Here is a 21540-nt window from a genome sequence, read left to right on the forward strand (position 1 = left end):
GCCTGTCCTGGAACTAGCTCTTGTAGACCAGGCTGGTCTCGAACTCACAGAGATCCGCCTGCCTCTGCCTCCTGAGTGCTAGGATTAAAGGCTTGCGCCACCACCTCCCGGCTAGCTCTAGCTTCTTATTGGCTGACTGTTACATATTAATTTAAGTCATTTCTATTAATCTGTGTATTGCCACGAGGCTGTCTGGCTGGGGGAGGGGGTGCTACATGGCTTCTCTCTGACTCTGCCTCCTTTCTCCCAGCATTCAGTTTAGTTTTCCCCACGTACCTAAGTTCTGCCCTGCTATAGTCCAAAGCAGTTTCTTTGTTAACCAATGCTATTCACAGCATACAGAGGGGAATCCCACATCAATTTTCCAAAACTATCTTTTGTTTTCACTTGGGTTCTAGGGATTGGATATATTTTGTTGCAGTTTGTTGTTGTTACTGTTTTGGTTTCATTTGGTTTGGCTTTTTTGAGACAGGATCTCACTCCATAGCCTAGGCTGGACTTGACCTTATGTTTCTTTTACCCCAGTCTCCCAAGTACTGGGATTACAGGCATTGTATCACCATATGCAGCCTCTGAAGCTATCGCCTGTGTGTGCATGCATAAGAGAGTGTGTCTGTAAGTGAGGGCAGGGTACTACCTCAGATGCCCTTCCCCAGGAGTCTGCCACCTTGTTTATTGAGACAACCTCTTTCTGGAACTGGAGCTCACTAATCCCGCTGGGCTAGACAGGCCAGCAAGTTCCGGGGATCTGCCTGTCTCTGCCTCCCCAAACCTGGGGTTACAAATGCATACCACTAGACTCAGTATTTTTAATGCAGTTGCTAGAGTTCAAACTCAGATCTTCATATTTGCAAAGCAAGCACTTTACCAGGTGAATCAACCCTCTGACCCCAAAAGCTATCTCCATACACCTTCTGTACCACACCAGGGTTTTTGCTTTGAGCCACACCAAAAGCTATCTTTCTTAAATTAATTGTTTTAGTGCTTCAAGGTGAGATAACCTATGGACAGAAGGGCTCAGTGGCCTTGGTCTACTGAATGCCTTTGGGGCTATGGCGCTGGGGCCCAGCCAACCTAGAGTACTCCAGGTTCTAGGAGTTGCCTTGGGCAGTCCCTACCCTCTTTGGGCATCTTTATTTCCATCTGTCCCTGGATGGATCTTGGCATTTTTATCAGGGAAAAGACTGGGATGTTCTGGAATAGTGTGTGGTCGATACTCAGCAAACAGAGAGCTCGCTACTGCCAGGCTATTTTCCCCACTGCCCAGCACCCCCCTCACTGAAACCTTTATAAGAGTAAATTCACAAGGAGGGTGAGCACAAGACTAGGATCCACTTGCCCCAGGGTAGAGCTTGGGGCTATTTATAGGGCCAGGAAGTAGGGCGGTCCAAGGTATGGGGAAGAGGGACTGGGAGCGGTCTGCAGGGGCGCAAACTTTGCAGCTCTTGGTTAGAAAGTGGGGGTATTCGCTTGTCTGAGAACTTTACCTTCTCCAAGGGAAAAGGTCATTCAAGTGACACCTGTGAAGATAGTGGTTTCGGGTAGTAGAGGCCTTCAGGTTTGTGAATGGTTTTGATGACCCTCTTATCGGTGGTTTCCGGAGAGCAAAGCTAGCGGAGGACTGATAATGTCAGCTCAGTCAGACAGACCCCAGAACTGGGGCTTCTGAAGAAAACTAAAAGTGACTAGAGAGGACATGGAGGCTCAGCCGGAGCAGGGATGGCACAAAGGGTTGCGGAGGGAAATGGGACTGGGCCTTAGTGCTGGCTAGCTGCTGACCATCAAAGCCAGGCTGTCCTCCACGGCGTCTTGGAAGCAGAGGTCATAGCCTCTGGATGATGCAACCTGGGAATGCTCGGGTCCTGAAGAGCTGCCTAGGGCTGCAGGAGCTCCCCATGCCTAGCTGCAAAGTCCTTCTCACGGCACACGCCTAGCAGGCGGTAATGGATCAAGGAAGGGCTTCACTGTTGTAAGGATTTGTCTTGTTATTTATGCATGTGTGCACATGTGCATGTATGTGGCTGCTTGCCTGCATAGGCTAAAAGGGGGGGAGTCAGATTCCTGGAGCTGAAGTTGCAGGAGGTTGCGAGCCACCTGACATGGGTGCTGGGAACTCAACTTGGTCCTCTCCAAGAGCAGTTAGTACTCTTAACCTCTGAGCATCTCTCAAGCCCCAGAGAGAGCTCAATTTTCATACTTTAAGGTAAGATCATGGGCGGGATTTGATTGACAGGCTAAGGGTCGAGGGAGGAGTGGGTGAGGCGGTGGGGGAGAGGAGAGGAAGCTAGGGTAGCCCTGGCGAGTCTGCCTTAGATAGCTGGTGGACTTCTGATGGAGAGGATCTTTGCTGCAGCCCCTTTCCTTCTCCGCAGCACTCTGAGCCGTGAATCAAAGTCTGTCCTCTGAGAAGGTGGCGGTGTAGGGGTGAAGGAGGAGGGAAATGAGGGGGCAGGGATGGGAGGCAAGGCAGGCCATCCTGAGGGGCTAGGCACTTCCTTAGAACAGCTGGGACACTTGTGACTGTGGCTCATTCCGCCTGATGCCACCTTAGCGCACAGGGGCTGGATAGGAGTCTCCAGCCTGTGGCGGACGCAGTGGAGACTAGCTCCTGAAGACCTGGCCACAGTGTCTCCTGCTGCCTCTCACGTCCTCCAGCATGGCACATGTGAGTCTGCTCAGTTTTCCTTTTCTACTTTGGGTCTCAGAACAGAAAAAGCCCCCTAGAAAGTCAGGACTGGGCATGGGGGACTGGGCATGGGGGACTGCAGGGGGGGGGGCATTGACCACGAGCCCTTCCGCAAGTCTTTCTCAGAGGCACAGTGGAGAAGCAGACCCCTGAGGGGCTAGGTTCTAGTTTGTAATATGGCCCCAGGCAGGCCTTCCCTTCCCCGAGGCTCAGTTTCTTAAGGGCTGAGGAGCGTCACAGTTCTGGGGTCTGTGGTTTCATGGCCTGAATGCTAACTAACTTCAGCTCAGTGACCCCCATAGGGAAGGTTAAGAGGGAAGTCTATGGCTTCTAATTCACTTTTCCCCCCCATGCTGCTACAATCTTTGACCTGGGCGCCCCCAGGAGGGCAGAGGCCAAGAGTGGGAAGCTATGCTCTCAGCTCGTGAAACACTGGCTGTCCTTCAAAGAAAAACATGTGAGCCTGGCTCAGGATGGTGCGGCCTAGAATTGGGGGAGACTGTGCCTGCCCAAAATGGGCCTGTAACAGGTTGCAGGAGCAATCGTCTCAGCCTGGGGCCTCAGATAGTCGACTGAGGTCTAGATCCGCTACTCAGTGACCAGTGGGCAGCTGACCCTGGGCACGGCCCTGCAAAGCTGCTTAGAGAAGGGGATACGAGCTTAGGGCTGAAACCTTACAGAGAGATTCAACTCTTCACCTCGGCTGAATGTGGACAGAGGCCCACTTATGCCCCTGTATTCTTCCCCAATATCTGACTCTCCACAGATCTTGAAGCACGCCAAATGCCCCTGAAGGAAGCTTGCTGAAGCTGTAACCCCGGGCTTCTAGGCAATCACCCTACCCCTAAGCCATACCCTCAGCTCTTTTTCTGATTTTTAAACTCCACCCATGCCCACCACACACTCTTAATTTTGAGGGGAGGCCTGGGGTGTGGGAAGGGGTCAGGTTAAGTATGGGTGACCCCTAAAGAGACTCATTGACCTCTGACAGGCTCTATGGGTGGGTTTGGGAAGCTGGGGTTCCTTTCAGTCAGTGGGGCTTAGAGAGGGTCTGAGGGACAGATGCCCCTGCTTTCCTTCAGGATCCCCGTCATCCCACCCATAGACAACCATACAGGACCCAGGAGGGCTGCGGGTGGGAAGCCTAGGTGAGGGATGTTGCAGGAACTTCCTTGTGGTCCCTGAGCTCCACCTCTGCCCTCTAGTTGCCCACGCTGGAGGCTCAGACATGCTCAGAAGCCACTAGGGAGACACAGCAGTCAAGTGATCCAGGGGTCACCTGGACTGTTTGGCAAGGCCTAGGCACATCGTCAGCTGCCTCCTAAATTCCCAGACGGCCTTTCACTCTAGTGAAGACAGCTCACAGCCGGGGATGCAGCAGAACTCGAGCTAGGCAGCCGGTGTTCTATGACCAGCTTCCAGATTTATCTCCTGAGCAGGCTTCCTTACTTAGCTGAAGTCACAAGATCATAAGGGTATGAGCCACACCAGACATTTAATGAGAAAGAATCTGATGTCTGGCTGTCATCATGGAACCACAGAGGGACCATCCATCTTGTGTGGAAGTTTGTCAGCCTCTTGAGGCCCAGTGCCAAGCTCAGCAGCCCCTGCCTGGACAGCTGTGGTTCCAGAACCTTCATATATAGTGTGGTGCTATGAGCCAGCATGAAACTGGGCCCTAACCTATCAGTGCTTGACCAGGACATGGAGGCCAGAGAGGCCTATCCAGAGGGCTGGAGAGATGGCTCAGTGGTTAAGAGCACAGGCTGCCCTTTCAGAGGACCTGGGTTCAATTCCCAACACCCACATGGCAGCTCACAACTAACTGTCTGTAACTCCAGTTCTTCACGCCAACACACATAAAATGAGTAGCGCCAGAGAGAGGCTGTTCTCAGGGGGATGTCAGCAGGGTCCCTGCTGCCCTGCTGGAGTTTCCATGGATGTCCTATGTTACAGTGCAGGGACTTCACGGCCCACACGGGATATGAGGTACTGCTGCAGCGGCTGCTGGATGGCAGGAAGATGTGCAAGGATGTGGAGGAGCTGCTCAGGCAGAGGTGAGCAGGGCTGGGTTTGGCTCTGGGAAGATGGAGAGGGAAGTGGTTACACCCACTAGAGCCCTGGTGCTGTCATATGGAGCTAAAACTGAAAAATTGAGGAGATGGCTCAGTGGGTTAATCACCTGCTAAACAAGCTTGGGTTCCTAAGGGACCTGAGTTCAAATCCCCTCCTATAGCAAGAGGGGATGCAGGGACAGAATTCCCAGAAGCACATGGGGCAGCTATCCTGGTGTCTCTGTAGAATATAGTATGCTCATGCATGAAATCTTAAAGGGGTGGGGGAAGGGTGGGAAGTTGTTCTTTGATCTCCAGAGGTGCATTGTGGTACCTATGCACTTGCACTCATGCACACACACAGAGAGAGACACACACACAGACACACACACAGACACACACACACACATACACACAGACACACACACACACACAGACACACACACACACAAGCACACAAGCCGGAGCTCTCTGTTGTGCCCTGTGGCCCCTAGGCTTGGTCCACATCCAAGGGGCATACCAGGCTGCGTTCAACTGGCTTCTATCTCAGAAGGAGACAGAGCTCAATCTTTTCAGTGGCCATCTTGCCAGCAAAGTATGATGAGAGAATGTGGGTCCTGCACATATTTTGGGGCCATAGCCAGCCAAGAGTGGTGGAAGGGACCCAGTGTTGCTCTGTCCTTGCAGGGCCCAGGCGGAGGAGAGGTACGGGAAGGAGCTGGTGCAGATCGCGCGCAAGGCCGGAGGCCAGACAGAGATCAAGTAAGAGTCCTGGTGGCCCCCACTACCCCTCTGAGGAAACTTCTGGACTTTACTCAGGGCTTGGACCTTTATGATGTGGGGCAAACTGGGCAAGAACTGGACGGTGGCATCCAGACCCTGTGTGGTGCCTGTCACCAGGCATTCTGAAGTCAAGGTCTTGTTTGTGCTCAGAGCAGAATACATGGCACCACCAGTCTCTCCTTCACCGGAAAGGACAGGTGCCAGGCCCTATTCCTGTCGGTGCAGCTCTCTGCACGTCTGTATGAGGCATGCTCAGTGCGCTATGAGTCACCCATGGTTATCAGCAGAGTGGGAGATGCCACCAACTGACAGCTATGCATCTTGTGAATGGGGCACGGGGAGGGGGCACACAATCTCCTGTCTGCTGCAGAAGAAGGAATGGTTGTGGGGTTGAGGCTCTGGGTAGGTCTTGCTTCTTGCTTCTTATAAAAGTCTAGAAGGAAAGTGTCTGCCTGCCTCTTAGATAAGGCAGACAGAATCAACTGTACAGGAAGGCTTTTGTTAAGAAGTATACACTGCTAGCCAGGAGATAGTGGTGCAGCCTTTAATCCCAGCATTGAGTTTGAGGCCAACCTGGTCGATGGAGTGAGTTTTAGGACAGCCAAGGCTATACAGAGGAAACCCTGTCTCGAAAACCAAACAACAACACACACAACAAGGCAAACAGAAAGAACTCTGCAGCAGGCCTTTGTGGGGGCAGTTTAAACAAAGAGATGGCTGATCAGACCCCAACATGTCCTGACCCAGCCTTGATCTTGTTGATAGGCCTGCTAGCAGGGGCTGGGGACCCACCAGGGAAGATAAAGCCATGTGTTGTCCTTGTTACCCTGTTTCCTCTCTGTGGCCCCTCCCCGTCCAGTCCTTCAGCAGGGAACGCAGGTGGGTCTCTAGTACTTTATACAGACCCTTGCGGCCGGGAAATGCTGGTCGTTAGGAAGGGCCTGGATGGTGGCCGTCATCCTCCAACACCCAGTCCCCTCTGCCTGTAACACAGGGGAGCAGAGTTGGGTAGACGAAAAGACAAAGGCTTGAGAGTGGAGTAACTTCACAGATCACCCACACGAAGAAAACTATACTGGCTTGCCTCCTCTTCTGCAGCCCCCAAGCCAGTGTTCCTGCCTGGAGTCCTGGCCTCACACGGGCTTGGATCGCACAGAACCAGCGGCTCAGGCCTCATAGATTAAAGGACGTTTTACTCAAATCTTAAAATGAGTTTTCTCACACCTCATGCTCCACTGGTGAACCTGTCCGAGCCCCTGTGTGTAAGGCCAGGCTAATATTGCAGGATCTTACTGTCGCTGTCCACACCCCGTGACCAGCCTTGCAGAAGGGTTAGCTTGATTCTCCGGCCCCTGTCACTCTTCCTTTCTCTCTACTTACCCCTGTTTGGTCTTCTGGGTCTCCTCAAACTCCCACCTTGCCCGGGAAGTGGTCACCTCCTCCCTGTCTTACTCTTGCTGCCCCAGGAGGGGTGCCTGGGAGGATGGAGGAGACCTGGGCCAGTGCCCTGTGAGCTCCTCTGTGGTGTCAGATGAGCAATGATAGCCAGGGGTACCGTAAGGCCCACCTCACCCTCACCCCTTACAAACAAACCTAAATGCTGAGAGTCTCCTATCAGGGGCTGCTTTGTGTGTGTGTGTGTGTGTGTGTGTGTGTGTGTGTTTTGTTTTTGTTTTTTTGGTTTTTCGAGACAGGGTTTCTCTGTGGTTTTGGAACCTGTCCTGGAACTAGCTCTTGTAGACCAGGCTGGTCTCGAACTCACAGAGATCCACCTGCCTCTGCCTCCCGAGTGCTGGGATTAAAGGCATGCGCCACCACCGCCCGGCTGCTTTGTATGTTTTATGATCTCTGCTCCACTGAGCTCAAAGTGAAGATGTCCTTGAGGAGAGAGGTAACCCTGGTGTTCCCAACCCTGCAGGCGCCAAGGCCTATTTCCAGCTGCGAGAGATTAGCTGCCTGGCTGGCAGGTGGCCAGGGTTGGGGTGCTAAGACGGGGAGACGTGGTGTGTTGCATGCTCTGTGAGGGGGACACTTACACTGTGAAACAAAACCCGAGCATAGATTTCCTGAGTCTCTTGAGAGCTGAGCCAAAAGGCCACGAGGAAGCATTGCGTGTGTGGACACGGGTGGTGGGTGGCAGATGACAAAGCCAGAAGCGTCCTAGCCCCTACCACTCTAGAGAAAGTGGGGTCACCACAGCAGACATCCCCCACCTTACTCTGCAAAGTGGGTGGGCTGGCCTTGACATTTTATTTCTAAGATTTGTTAAAAATGTGTGTGTCAGTCTGTCTTTGGATCTGTGCAGGAGCCCATAGAGGCCAGAGGTGTCAGGTCCCCTAGAGCTGGAGCAGCACCTGCCTGGTGTGGGTGCTGGGAACCAAACTTGGGTCCTCTGCAGCAGAAGAATGTGCTCTTAACCCCTGAGCCACTGCTCTAATCCTTGGCCTTGTGGTTTTGCTTCTTAACAAACTGCATGACTGTGGGGTGGCTAAGCCTTTGTGGCTCAGTTTCTTTGTCTGTAAATGGCAATAATCAAAATATTTTGGGTATTCTGACTCGTGCGTTTGAGGTGGGCCAGCCACCCTCATACTGAATGTTGTCAGCAGCCCTGGGAAGGTACAGACTGAGTCGTCAGTGGTCAGGTCACTGGCAGAGGCCTGCACATCTGGCTGTCTGATGGCTCCCAGGCTGCTGGGTCTGCTCTGTAGCTTTGTCATTCAGGGGAACTGGGCCCCCATAATCCTCCTTCAGGCCTGGATCCCCAGGGGTCATGTCAGGTTGCCACTCCTCCTTGACCTCAGTTTCCTCAACTGTCCAAGGAGAAGAGGAAACCTCTGTGGAACACGTTCGTTCTACCCCAAGGGCACAGGCAGATTGGCTTCTGTGAAAGCACAGCCTGGGAATTGGTTATGAGGTGGGTGTCATATGACAATTTCACCACCAGGGGGCAGGAGAGCGCTCTGCAGAGAGTCCATGAAAGACTGTAACAAGGGAATCTTCAGCTGCTGGCTCTGATTCTAGTGAGCCCGCCTTCCTCCGGACTCAGTTTCCACGCCAACCCAACTGAGTAGTTTCTCAGGCATCCTGGTGAGAAGGAAGCCACGGGATTTTTGCTTCCTTAGCTAGGGACTGCAGACGGTGTCTAGGAACCTTGGGGTAAGCTGCACCACCAAGCGCTCGTTTTGTTGTCCTTAAGAGACTTAGTATTTGGACCTTGAGATTTCTGTCCGGTGCTCCAATTTGGGTCTCTGTCTCTGTCTCCTTTCATCGCCTGATGAAGGTTAATATTCAGGAGGATGCCTATATGTTTGTCTTTGGATTCACCTTCTTATTTAGCTTCTCTAGGATCGCAAATTATAAGCTCACTGTCCTTTATTTATGGCTAGAAACCAAATATGAGTGAGTACATCCCATGTTCCTCTTTTTGGGTCTGGCTTACCTCACTCAGGATAGTGTTTTCTATTTCCATCCATTTGTACACAAACTTCAAGAAGTCCTTGTTTTTTACTGCTGAGTAGTACTCTAATATGTATATATTCCATACTTTCTTCATCCATTCTTCCATTGAAGGGCATCTAGGTTGTTTCCAGGTTCTGGCTATTACAAAACAGGAGCAGAAGGAGGGGGGGGCACGAGCAAGGAACTCAGGACCGCGAGGGGTGCACCCACACACTGAGACAATGGGGATGTTCTTTCGGGAATTCACCAAGGCCAGCTGGCCTGGGTCTGAAAAAGCATGGGATAAAACCGCACTTGCTGAACATAGCTGACAATGAGGACTACTGAGAACTCATGAACAATGGCAATGGGTTTTTGATCCTACTGCACATACTGGCTTTGGGGGAGCCTAGGCAGTTTGGATGCTCAACTTACTAAACCTGGATGGAGGTGGGCGGTCCTTGGACTTCCCACAGGTCAGGGAACCCTGATTGCTCTTCAAGCTGATGAGGGAGAGGGACTTGATCGGGGAAGGGAGAGGAAAAGGAGAGGTGGTGGCGGGGAGGAGGCAGAAATCCTTAATAAATAAATAAATACATAAATAAAATAAAAAAAAAGAGACTTAGTATTCCTAAACCCAAGCTGGGAGCACAGAGGGACAGACTTCCCTCACCATTCAGGCCTGATTCATGCCACTTAGCTGGGGGAAGGGCTCTGGGAAAGGACTCAAGCTGGGGTAGCCAGGCACCCTCCTACCTGAGATCAAGGCAGCAGCTTCTGGGAAGGGCCATTAGAAAACTCTTAGAAGGGGCAGTTTGGGGTTGGGGGAAGACCAGGGGCCTGTTGGTGCCAGGAGGATGTCCCCGGAACCAGCAGAGTTTGCATGCGTGTAAGCATGCCTGGCATGTAAAGCTTCTACCGTGCTCTGGGCCTCGATGGTACCTGTCAATGGACTCGCATCCTTACACCTGTCTTGTATAGCTAACCCTCTCTGTAGAAGGGAAGTAAAGAGGGAGGGCCGGGTGGCTTGCCTAGGGCCACACAGTGGATGAGTGGCAGAGCCCGGTCATCTGGCTCCAGCATCTACTGCTGGTGTGTGGTAGCCCACGGCAGGAGGGCGCTCTGGTTTCTACACTATCATCTGACCATCTTCTGCCCTTCAAGGCCCAGGTCCTGAGAGCTCAGGCTCTCCCTTGGGGTTCCTGTATCTGCCCCAGGACTCCTGTATGTCCTGAGATGGACGTGCATGCTCCTCAGTTCAGCCCTAAGCACCACTGTACTCTGAGGCCAACAAGGCTGCCAGGCAGAATACAGGGCACTGTGCTCCCCAGCGTGCAGTGAGGGCTCTTTGGTCAGGTGCTCGTCATCTGTTATTGGGGCATCCTTACACTCAGGAAGCAATTTTAAAATAAGGTTCAAGTAATCTGAGCCCTGTGGAGATCTCTGGGAAAGGGTATCTGGGTGTTTGAGATAGAGGTTTATTGTGTAGCTCGGGACAGCCTTGAACCTGTGGCCTTCTGCCTTTGCTGCCTGAGTGTTAGGACTACAGCCAGTGCCACACCCCAACCCCTCATGCTCCATGTAGCATCCTTCCTGCTTGAGTGCTGTCAGGGCTCATAGGCCCTGTGCAGCCTCTTCCTTTCCTTCCCCTCTGGGCCCTCCCTGGACCTGAGGACCCAGCCTTCTTCTCTAGGCATGCAAATGGAGGGGTGAGGGAGTTGAGTGAGGGAGTGGCTTCCTTTCTGCCATAGCAATAAGGTTTGATTGTGGGGCTGGAGAGATGGCTCAGAGGCTAACAGCAGTGGCTGCTCTTCCAGAGGTCCAAGTTCAATTCCTAGTCACCACATAGTGGCTCACAAACATCTAGAATGAGATCTGGCGCCCTCTTCTGGCCTGCAGGCAAAACACCACATGCATACATAATCTTTTTTTTTTTTAATATTTATTTATTTACTCATTATGTATACAGTGTTCTGTCTGCCTGTATTCCTGCAGGCCAGAAGAGGGCACCAGACCTCATTACAGATGGTTGTGAGCCACCATGTGGTTGCCGGGAATTGAACTCAGGATTTTTGGAAGAGCAGGCAATGCTTTTAACCGCTGAGCCATCTCTCCAGCCCCATGCATACATAATCTTAAAAAGAAAAAAAAAGTTTGATTGCTTTGTAATTTACAAAGGAAACTTTGTTTTCTAGAATGCCAGTTTTGGGTTCACATTAATGATGACCATAGCCAAATGTTTCCTTGCATCCAGAGGTAGTGCATAAGGCTTAGGACCCTCCCTCCGAAACAATGGGCCAGGCAGGACTTCAGGTTTTTGCATGCCTGCTTGCTGACCTAGACTTTTGTTTCACAGTTCCCTGAGGACCTCCTTTGACTCCCTGAAGCAGCGTAAGTTCCAACCATTCCCTCATGGGCAGCAAGGCTGTAGGGGGTCTTACAGGGGTGACGAGGGTGTGTACTTGGGCTGTGGTCCAGCTTTCTGTGGAAGATGTCAGGGGTGGGAGGTGAAGTGTGAGGGTGTCAGACTGGTCCAGGCAGAGGCCACACTGTCACCCTAGAGACAGAGAATGTGGGCAGCGCACACATCCAGCTGGCCCTGGCCCTGCGTGAGGAGCTGCGGAGCCTGGAGGAGTTCCGCGAGAGGCAGAAAGAACAGCGGAAGAAGGTGAGGAGGGATGCGGGCTAAAGGAAGGAGGGCAGGGGACCAAGGAGGGGATGGTGGCTGAGGTCACCCCCGTTCTGGGGCCAGTTGGGAACTATGGCCTAATGAAAGGTAGAAGGCATGTGATCTGGTTTGCTTTCCTGTTGCCGCGGTAAAACACTGACTTGGGAAGGAAGGTTTATTTGGTTTACATGTCCCATGTCACAATCACTGAGGGCCATTAGGGCAGGAACTGAGGCAGAGACCACAAGCAATGCTTACTGGCCCATGTTTAGATACATTTCTTACACAGCTCAGGTCCACCTGCCTAGGGACAGTCCCGCCAATAGTGAACTGGGTTCTATTGACTGCCAAGAAAATGCCTTACAGACATTCCCACAGGTCAATCCAATGGGAGCAATTCCCTACTTGAGGGTCTCTCTCTTCTTAGGGATGTCAGGTTGCCCTGGGAAGCCAACCACAACCGTGTGGTTTTATACAGGCTTAGCTCTGAACCAGAATGCCCCGTGGAGGCCTACTGCAGAGCTGCCATGTGCCAGGAAGAGGAAAAGATGGGGGACTTGACTATCCTACTTCATAAACTGCACAGGGTCAGGGACCGCATCAGGTGTCCAGAGGCACCAACTGGAAGCTAGTCCCGAACATAAGGATTAGATTAGTGCTGTTGGTTCTGAATACAGACAGACTCGGGGGCCAGTACTCTGCAGGGGGGGGAGACACTGTTTAGGGGTGCATCATGGGCTTCAGGCTCAGCTAAGCACCTGAAGGCACTTACCGTCAATGTGCAGAGCGTGGCTGGCTTCACAAGGAGTGGCTACAACCACACTGGAAGGAAGTTAGCACCTCATCACGGGCAGTGTGTAATCTCAGGCTTGGGGATGCTTTGCAGAGAGGCTGCAAGGCTCTGGGGAGGGCACCCCACTCCCAAGCCTGTGATTCTGATTGGCTGAGCACCCTGGGGGGGGATGCCTCTCCCAAGCCTATGACTCTGGTTGAGCACCTGGCCCACCTGGAGGTAAAGGGTTATATTTCAGAGCTGGGGCCAAGCAGCATCTGTGGACCCAGGAAAGGTCCTTCTCCTTCCTGTGCCTCAGTTTCTCTCTTGTACTTGTAAGATACTCTTACTGGCACCCCTTGCCTTGGGAACTTGATCCTTCTTCCCAAATAGGGCTTTAAGGAAGAAACTTAGTTCATTGTACACCCTGTGTCTCAGGGTTTCTGTTGCTGTGAAGAGACACCATGACCACAGCAACTCTTATAAAGAAAACATTTAATTGGGGTGACTTGCTTACAGTTTCAGAGGTTCAGTCCATTATCATAGTGATGTGCAGGCGGATGTGGTGCTGGCTACACCTTGATATGTAGGCCACAGGAAGTTGACTGAGACACTGGGCGGTATCCTGAGCATAGGAAACCTCAAAGCCCACCTCCTCAGTGACACATTTCCTCCAAGAAGCTCATACCCACTCCAACAAAGACACACCTCCTAATAGTAACACTCCCTATGAGATACTATGGGGGCCAATTTCATTTAAACTACCACACCCTGTCTGCCCATCTGGACAGTCTCAGGCTTACAGGCATCTAACAGGGTTTCCTGAGCAGGTGAGTCCCCAGAGCTATCTATAGAAACTCCCTGGACTTGAGTGTTGGAACAGGTGACCCCTCTGATAGGAAGCTTGTCACAGAGCATGTGGAAAACCTAACATGACAGAGGAGACCTGGCTGGGCTACTGTGAGCTTTGTGGTCAGAGCAGCTCCTTCCCCAGAGAGGTCAGGCCCTGCCCCCAGAGCTGTGATGTGGTGAACCCAATAGAGAGGGACACATGGTGTTCATGGCTGGTCAGGTGCACAGGCCGATTCCTGTGACCTGGTGGCTTGCCAGGGCCTCCCCCAGGACCCCAGAGTGCAATCTGGCTCAGCTCCGATAGCCAGAGGCATTCTAGGTGTAACTCTCCCGACTCTTAGCCTCTATGCTGGCTGTTCCAATCCACCCAAGAAGCCTAGGGTGAGTTCTGTGCCGTGCCGTGCCATGCCATGCCATGGTGTGGCTATGAGTGTGCATGCATACGTGGATGTTTATAGTCCAGGGTCATGAACTCGTGAATACCGGAGTGTGTTGTGTATACATGAGTGGCCCATGGGTGTGCAGAGGCCTGTGTGCAGTGTGAGCAGTTGGGAGATGGGAACGAAGTATGGGCTAGGTATGCATGTGTATGCCAGTGTATACTCAGTGTGAGCAAGTGGTGGCTTATGAATGAAGGACTCAGGACTTATGTGAGTATATGTGGGCGAGAATGCTCTCTCTGGCTGGAGCCCAAGACAGGCTGAGGTTCACAGTAAGGAAACAGTAGGCATACCTACAACCGAAGCTTTTCTGTCATTCTGAGTCCAGGTATTGTGTTTTTGTTTGAGACAGGGTCTCACTATATAACCTTGGCTGGTCTGGAGCTTTCTATATGAACCAGGCTGGCCTCACACTCATAGAGATCCTCCTGCCTCAGCCTCCCAAATGCTAGGATTAAAGGTGTGCAAAATCACACCTACCTGGTATTGTTTTGGAGGAGGTAACTCTAGGAGAGTGGACATGGACACACATGTGGACATGGACACACACGCACACAAGCTTGGAGGGGTGTTGTGTCCCAAGGACAAGGACAACTCATCCTCTTGGCCTAGGGGAGCGTCTTGAGGCCAGAGCCCCCAGCTCAGGGCCTCATGTCTCCTGCAGTATGAGGCCGTCATGGACCGTGTCCAGAAGAGCAAGCTGTCACTCTACAAGAAGACCATGGAGGTAAATGGGAGGGCTCTGGAACAGGCTTCCTCAGACCTTGGTCCATTGTGTGTATCAGCCTGCTGGAGGCTGTGCTGGATGTCCAAGCCCTTCAGGGTTTTGAAAAAAGGACAGAAGGACAGTCCTATCCACAGTAGTCCATGAGTGTGACCCACACTGGACAGTCCTATACACAGTAGTCCATGAGTGTGACCCACACTGGACAGTCCTATCCACAGTAGCCTATGAGTGTGACCCACACTGGACAGTCCTATCCACAGTAGTCCATGAGTGTGCCCCACACTGTCAGCTGGGGAGCCCAGAAGTGGCAGGGAGCAGGGACATCTGGAAGGACAGAAGGTGTCAGGGCTCGGAAGATGGTACCCAAGTCTTCATGGGAAGGATGCCTTTTCCACCAAAGTCCCCCACGGGGAGGGAGTCTGGGCATAGGGAGCCTTACCCTGGGGACCAAAGTAGGGCATGAGGCCCCCAGCACACCTCTCTGCACCTTCAGTCCAAGAAGGCCTATGACCAGAAGTGCCGGGATGCAGATGACGCTGAACAGGCCTTTGAGCGCGTGAGTGCCAACGGCCACCAGAAGCAAGTAGAAAAGGTATGTAGGGTACCAGGGGTGGACGTGGAGGTGATGAATGTCGTGTCACCCAGAGCAGGGTGGAGTTGGTAGGCAGGGAAGGGCTGTCATCCCTGGGTTCAATCTGCACCTAGGGCATGCGAGCTGCTCATCCTTTTCCAATTCTGTGTCCACACTGTATGATGGGTGTCCTCCAGAACCATTCTTACGCACAGGTCCTCTGCAGCACAGGCAACCTCCAGACAGGGTAGGGGTGACTCAACTATCAGGGCCCTTAATAGCTGTTGCGCAGCCCAGAAAGCTGAGCCCCAGAGAGAGCAGGGGTTGTGGATGAGTTGAATCCAGGTTGACCAGCGCCCAGGTTCTGAGCAGCAATGCAGCGAAGCCCACACGGGTCTCAGCATCTGCATGTCTCATGTTTCCCGGTGGCTGCGGTTTCTGGTTTTACTTCCTTTTCATGGGACCAACCTGGTCCACTCTACAGCAAGGCTGCTGGTGAACGGTAGAACTCACCCACCCTTGGATATCCCTGGAGTGGCCGGGGGAGGGGGTGCCAGTCACTTCTGCATAGCTTCAGGACCAGGATTCCAGGGCTGGGACTCAGTGTCACTCTCCTGTTTCCTCAGAGCCAGAATAAAGCCAAGCAGTGCAAGGAGTCCGCCACAGAGGCAGGTATGAGGCCCTGGCCCCTCCTCTTCCCTCAGCTGGTGCTCCCCATCTGCGAGACGTGTCCCCTGTGTGCCACTCAGAGTACAGACTCTCCCTAGTCTCGCTGCATGCTTCTCCCTCAGCTATCCCATGCAGGCATGATGACTTTCTCTTAACATGCAGAAACGGAGGCACAGAGATGTCACACAGCCAATAAGAAGTGTTAGCAATTGAATCTAAGCCATAGTTTCAGAGCCTGAGATCTCCGGGTGCTATCCCATCATCTCACACACAGTGATAAATGTTCCCATTCAGCCTTCCTGGGACCTGGCTCCCATCCTCTACCTGACGACAGCCTCTGCTTCCCATCCTCCCACCTCTCCATCACCCGCTGCTCCCTCAACAAGCACCAGATGACCATACCACTACTCTAGCTTGATGGCTTGTAATACATTTGCAGAGGCACTCTCCTTGAGCCTCAGTTTACTGTCTGTGAAGTGAGGGGATGGGACACAGGAAATGGAGCAGAACTTTTGCACGGAGGGTTCTATGCCAGCCTTTGGCACTCAGAGCACAGTGGGGAAGCGGAGAGTCACCCTTGGAAGGACAGAGGGCAGCTGTGTGTGCTGACTAGCAGCTAGGCAGGCCCCTTGGGGAGGGGGCTCCCAGAACTTGGGGGAGGTCGTGCTGGGTGGGTCTCTGCAGGAGTGAAGGAACTTTCAGGGGAAGTCCAGGCTATCAGGCCCGCCTAAGGGTCCTCTCTGTTTGTAGAGCGAGTGTACAGGCAAAATATTGAACAGCTGGAAAGAGCGAGGACTGAATGGGAGCAGGAACACCGGACTACCTGTGAGGCAAGTGGCCCAGGCAAGCTGCCTGCTTCTCCATGTACACCCCCACCCTATCCGTGGGAAACTGGGGCTGGGGATGATACTCCTTCCTTCCACTTCTAAGTCATCTGCTTGGCTGGTGCCCAGAGTCTGTCCCCAGTACTATCTGGCCTTACACCCTGGATCCCTTTGCTGTAGGGATATATTCTTCATAAAGCCAAAACTGAGCTCAAAGTCCACCCTGCATACTATTGATGGACAGAACCAGGATATAGTCCTGTGCCTCTCACTAGGCTCCCCCAGCCTCCCTCCTAGGACAGGGGACTTGATGGAGATAGAGCAAACAGGCATTCCAACAGCCCAACCTCCCTCCAGCTGCCCTAGCTAGAAGAAGGGGTGGGAACCTACAAGGCTGTCTTGGTTAGACTTGTCTGTAGCAGCGTGGTCTGTGCTGGTCACCTAGCTGAGCTGTGGTGGGGCTGCCTGACCTGGCCCCACAACCCTCTTTCCTCCCCCACAGGCCTTCCAGCTGCAGGAGTTTGACCGACTGACCATCCTCCGCAATGCCTTATGGGTGCACTGCAACCAGCTCTCCATGCAGTGTGTCAAGGATGACGAGGTGTGTGCTGGGAGGAGGGGGAGCCTGGTGGGCTCAGGATGACGAGGTGTGTGCTGGGGGTGGGGGAGCCTGGTGAGCTCAGGTCTTCAGGGGCCACCAGCATCTTCCCAGACCTCTGCGGCTCACATGGGAGTCGGACAAGATCTCTGGCCCAGTCTCCCAGCCTAGGAAACTTTGTGTTCCTGTGGTTCCCTGCATCTGCCTTCTCCTCCCTGCTTCTATACTCGGGGCACCTGACCCTTCAGGGCTGTGTTCATCCACTCTCTCCAACACAGTAGAGACTTGCTGAGGCCTGGAGAGGCTCTGCTCCAGGCTCACGCTGGTGGGAACCTGGTCTAGGGTCTATTACACTCCTTCCCATCTCTCTCTCTCAGGATCTCTGTCACCTTACAGAGCCCAGTACTCTGGGCTGGCTGGGGTACATTCTCCTTCAGGTTGGGGGCTACCACCTACACCAGGGACCCGGGCAGCTCAGACCCCTCCTGCCCATGGGCAGCTGATCCTTGATGGCGTCCACATCTGGGTGTGGGCTCTAGATACCCTCAGGCTCAGAGCCCAGCTTCTGAGTGACCTTGGCATACCACTTCCCTCATCTTAAAACAGGTTAAACCGTGGCCTTAGAGCGGGTCTCGGAGGACAGGAGTGAGCTGGGCCTCTGGTCAGGGCTCTGAGCTCAGGTGTTCAGGAAACTTCAGACTCAGAGGCAGGACAACGGCAAGGCTAGGTTATCAAGATGACTATGGCAAGGGCAGATACTGGGGTGAAGTGTGGGCACAGCCTTTGTTCACTTCCCTCCCGCAGCTCTATGAGGAAGTGCGGCTGACACTGGAAGGCTGTGATGTGGACAGTGACATCAACGGCTTCATCCAGGCCAAGAGCACTGGCAGAGAGCCCCCAGGTAAGCCCAGCCTGAGGGTGGCCCAGCCTCTGCAGCCAGGCCTGGCTGGCTCGCGACTGGGCCCAGACTTTTTAGAGCCTTGGATGTCAAGCCCAGGCTGGGGTGGCTCCCACTTCCCTACTGGATGGAGGTAGGCCACACATAGGCTGGGGGACAGTATATTCTGGGGCCAGGCTCTTGGCTTGTTTCCCCTGAGGTTTAAAAGGAACAGAGAGGAGTGCACAAGGGTTCTCTGGATGGGGAGCAAGAGAGGGGGATGGGAAATTTTAAGTAGGCCACAGTAGAGTGGTCGACACAAATCCCCTGGCCTGTCCAGTTGCAGAAAGTCATGAATCTAGAATATCCATTCTGGGTAGGAGAGATGGCTCAGGGGTTAAGAACATTTGCTGTTTTGCTGCTCTTCCAGAGGTCCACTCAGTTCCCAGCACCCACATCAGGCAGCTCACAACTGTCTGCAACTCCAGCTCCAGGGAATCCATACGTCTGGCTTCCATGTGGACAAATACACATCTACACATAATTAAAATGAACAAAAAAAGTCTTAAAAAAAAAAAAAGCCCGGCATGATAGTATTTGCCTTTAGTCCCAGCACTTGGGAGGCAGAGCCAGGTGGGTCTCTGAATTTGAGGTCAACCTGTTTTCATAGAGTCCCAGGACAGCCAGGGTTACATAGAGAGAGACCCTGTCTCAACAAAACAAAACAAAAAAATTCTGGTCCAGGGCCATAACAGGAAAGTCTAGCCTGCCGCGCTGCTCCAGGCCTTATACATTTGCTCTCTCTAGCTCCGGTGCCTTATCAGAACTACTATGACCGGGAAGTCACCCCGCTAATCGGCAGCCCTAGTGTCCAGCCATCCTGCGGTATGATAAAGAGGTGAGACCCTGACGGGCTGAGCGGTCAGAGCCCAGACGCTGGGGCCAGCCTCACCTGCCCTTGGATCTTCCACACCTCCTGACTGAGCAGCTCCCGGAGGAGGTCTGGTGCCCTGTTCAGGTGCTGGGCATTCCCTGGAGACCATATATGAACAAACTGTCCTTGGAGCTGTCCCAGAGGATCCGAGTATTAACTACTCACATTGTGATCGCTCACCTGGTGACTATGCTGGGACCTGGGCCAGCGCCTCGCTGGGCTCCTGTCCCTTGGCCCTCCCATGAGGTAGCATAGCATGAGGTACCATGAGGTAGTGTCCTAATGATCAGGCAGCTGTGGTAGCACCTCTAAGTGGTTTAAAAATGGCCCAAAGCCCTAGACATTGGGAGAATTCACAGGCTTTTACAGGGCCACCTCCTTGGCCTGGCTGTCGTCAGGTGCCAAGGACCTAATTCTGGGCTCTGTGGGTGACCCGGTCCAGTTGCCATGGGACCAAGGAAAGAAAGACTTACTTGTCCCAACCTGGCTGGGCCTAGTAAGATGTGTGGGAGCGGAGCTTTAAAGGCAGCTTCTTCCTCTACATGGAGCATGGGGTCCTAGTGGGGCTGCAGGTGCTGAGATGTCTGGAAGGGTCCGGGAGGAGGGTGCTGAGAATGGACTGCCAGAAATGGCCTGTGGGGAGGCCTGCTGCCATGGAGATGTGGGTGACCACAGGCTGGCAGAGGTCCTGGGATGCTGAGATTTCCCATTAGTCCCGTTGTTTCCCATGAGGCAACACAAGGCCATTCCTTCTTTCACCTTTCCTCCAGGTTCTCTGGGCTACTGCATGGAAGTCCTAAGACCACATCTTCTCAGCCTCCTGCTGGTAAATGAGGGGGAGGGGACAGTGGGACAGGGAACATACCTTTCATCTAAGGATTCCTACATGGCATAGATGGTGCACTAATGCCCCAAAGGGAAAAGGTATACTGTCCAAGGGTGGGGGTGGAGGGACAAAGCCCCACCCCAGCAGTCTCCAGGGACCACTGTCCTCAGGGGGGCTAATTCAAGCCTCTTCCTGCTCTCAGCTTCCACAGAGACTCTGACCTCCACTCCTGAGCGGAACGAGTTGGTCTACGCAGCCATCGATGTGCAGGCAACGCAGGGGAACCTTGACGCGTCAGCTCAGGACTACCGGGCACTCTACGACTACACAGCACAGGTGAGGCCTGCGTCCCCCGGCGTCCTCCAGCTCAAGGGCACCGTGCCTGGCAACATGCCTGGGGTGTGAGCACTTAGACCAGCACCAGAAACCAGAAGGGTTCAGTGACCGTCTGCTGGGCTGACAGCTGCTCAAATCGGTACATGTGGAGTCCGCAAGGCTGACAACTCAGCGCTATCGTGAATGATAACGGGTTGAGGGTCAGGCCTTTTTCCTAACTGTGGACCCAGGGAACCACAATGGCCAAAACGAGGCCTTGAGCTACCCTGGAACTGATTTTCTGACATCCTTGAAGAAAGGTAGTCAGGGCAGCCGCAGAAGAGCGGTGCTGAGATGGGTTCCAGTGTGAGCCCTGGGATGAAGTGAGGGGTGTAGACCTGGAAGGCAGGCCCTGAACTCCAGCTAATAAACCCACGCATGTAGGCAGACTGGGTGTGGGCAGCACTGATGGAGGTCACACTCAGGGATACAGGCCTATAGAGTAATGAGGTACTCAGATGACAGGAGAGCTTGCCCTTGGGGCATAATAGATGCCCTTGAGATGCTGCGGTGGCTGGAGCAGCCCAGGTTAGGAGGTCTCCATGATAACTGGCGCAAGTTAGGAGGCCAAGTCTCTTGGAGAACCCTACAGTCTGTCTATCTCCAAAGGAACTACCCTGGAGGCCTGAGCATGACTCAGCAGACTTCACCCTAGGACACGACCGTGCATGGACTGCCAAGGCAGGGGTGCCAGACCAGGGCCCACACAGGAGGCCCTCCCATCTCACTCTCTTGCCATTTCCTGTCCAGAATCCCGATGAGCTGGACATTTCTGCGGGAGACATTCTGGTGGTCATCTTGGAAGGAGAGGACGGCTGGTGGACTGTGGAGAGGAATGGACAGCGAGGCTTTGTCCCTGGGTCCTACCTGGAGAAGCTCTGAGGACAAAGACAGACTAGTGCCCACACCTCTGCCCTACGGGGAGGTCAGGACTGTTCTCACCACTGCCCAGGCCTCGTGGGGCAGAACCAAACTTGGCTGCCCTGGGGATGGGTGCTGGCTACACCCAGTGCGTTTCTCCCAGAAGGAATAAAGGGGCACATTCTTCCTTTGCTGGGGTCCTTTTCTCTTACCCGTGTGTCCAGGGGCTCAATTTAGAAGGCAGAGTATGGGGAGTCTGGAGAAGAGAGCTCTGCCACGCCCTCAGGAGGCAGTCTCCAGAGGAGCAGAGAGGAGGCCTGGAGCCAGGTGTCTGAAGCTCCCAGGCTGACAGCCAGGAAGATGCAGGTGGGTGAGGCTGGAGAGTGGCTCAGGAGGGCTGCAGAATGAGATCAAGCATCTTGTGGCAGGGAAGTGGGACACAGCAGGACCTCAGAGAGGCAGCAGGACCTCAGAGAGGCAGAGGTGGCGGCGGTGGCAGTGGCAGCAGCAGCAGCAGCAGCTAGGATAGGCAAGGATGAACACAGGACATTGGCATACTGAGGGGACACGGGATGAGGACACTGC

At 53.4% G+C, this 21540-nt stretch overlaps 1 protein-coding gene across 2 annotated transcripts; it reads left to right on the forward strand.

The window, feature by feature from the left end:
• The first annotated feature begins 4633 nt into the window (after positions 1 to 4633).
• Positions 4634 to 21286, forward strand: Pstpip1 (proline-serine-threonine phosphatase interacting protein 1). Of its 2 annotated transcripts, XM_026778952.1 has the most exons (14): positions 4634 to 4743; positions 5428 to 5502; positions 11318 to 11352; positions 11523 to 11629; positions 14358 to 14420; positions 14914 to 15012; positions 15618 to 15663; positions 16411 to 16490; positions 16987 to 17085; positions 17887 to 17983; positions 18767 to 18857; positions 19664 to 19719; positions 19922 to 20055; positions 20845 to 21286. In XM_026778952.1, the coding sequence occupies exons 1-14, from the start codon at positions 4634 to 4636 to the stop codon at positions 20974 to 20976; spliced, it is 1224 nt and encodes a 407-aa protein (XP_026634753.1). In that variant the 3' UTR covers positions 20977 to 21286. The 2 variants fall into 2 exon arrangements, with proteins under 2 accessions (XP_026634753.1, XP_026634754.1); XM_026778953.1 differs by lacking the exon at positions 18767 to 18857 and having other exon boundaries at positions 17887 to 18000; positions 19626 to 19719.
• Positions 21287 to 21540: the final 254 nt, after the last annotated feature.

This window comes from Microtus ochrogaster, chromosome 5 (genome assembly GCF_000317375.1).
Source record: "Microtus ochrogaster isolate Prairie Vole_2 chromosome 5, MicOch1.0, whole genome shotgun sequence".
Lineage (NCBI taxonomy): Eukaryota > Metazoa > Chordata > Mammalia > Rodentia > Cricetidae > Microtus > Microtus ochrogaster.

Excerpts from the sequence above, each read along its gene's own strand:
- Pstpip1 (XM_026778952.1), top strand. The coding sequence starts at position 4,634 with ATGTTACAGTGCAGGGACTTCACGGCCCACACGGGATATGAGGTACTG. Across the intron at positions 18,858-19,663 it reads TCCTGCGGTATGATAAAGAG|GTTCTCTGGGCTACTGCATG; the intron begins GTGAGACCCTGA and ends CCTTTCCTCCAG. Across the intron at positions 19,720-19,921 it reads ATCTTCTCAGCCTCCTGCTG|CTTCCACAGAGACTCTGACC; the intron begins GTAAATGAGGGG and ends TCCTGCTCTCAG.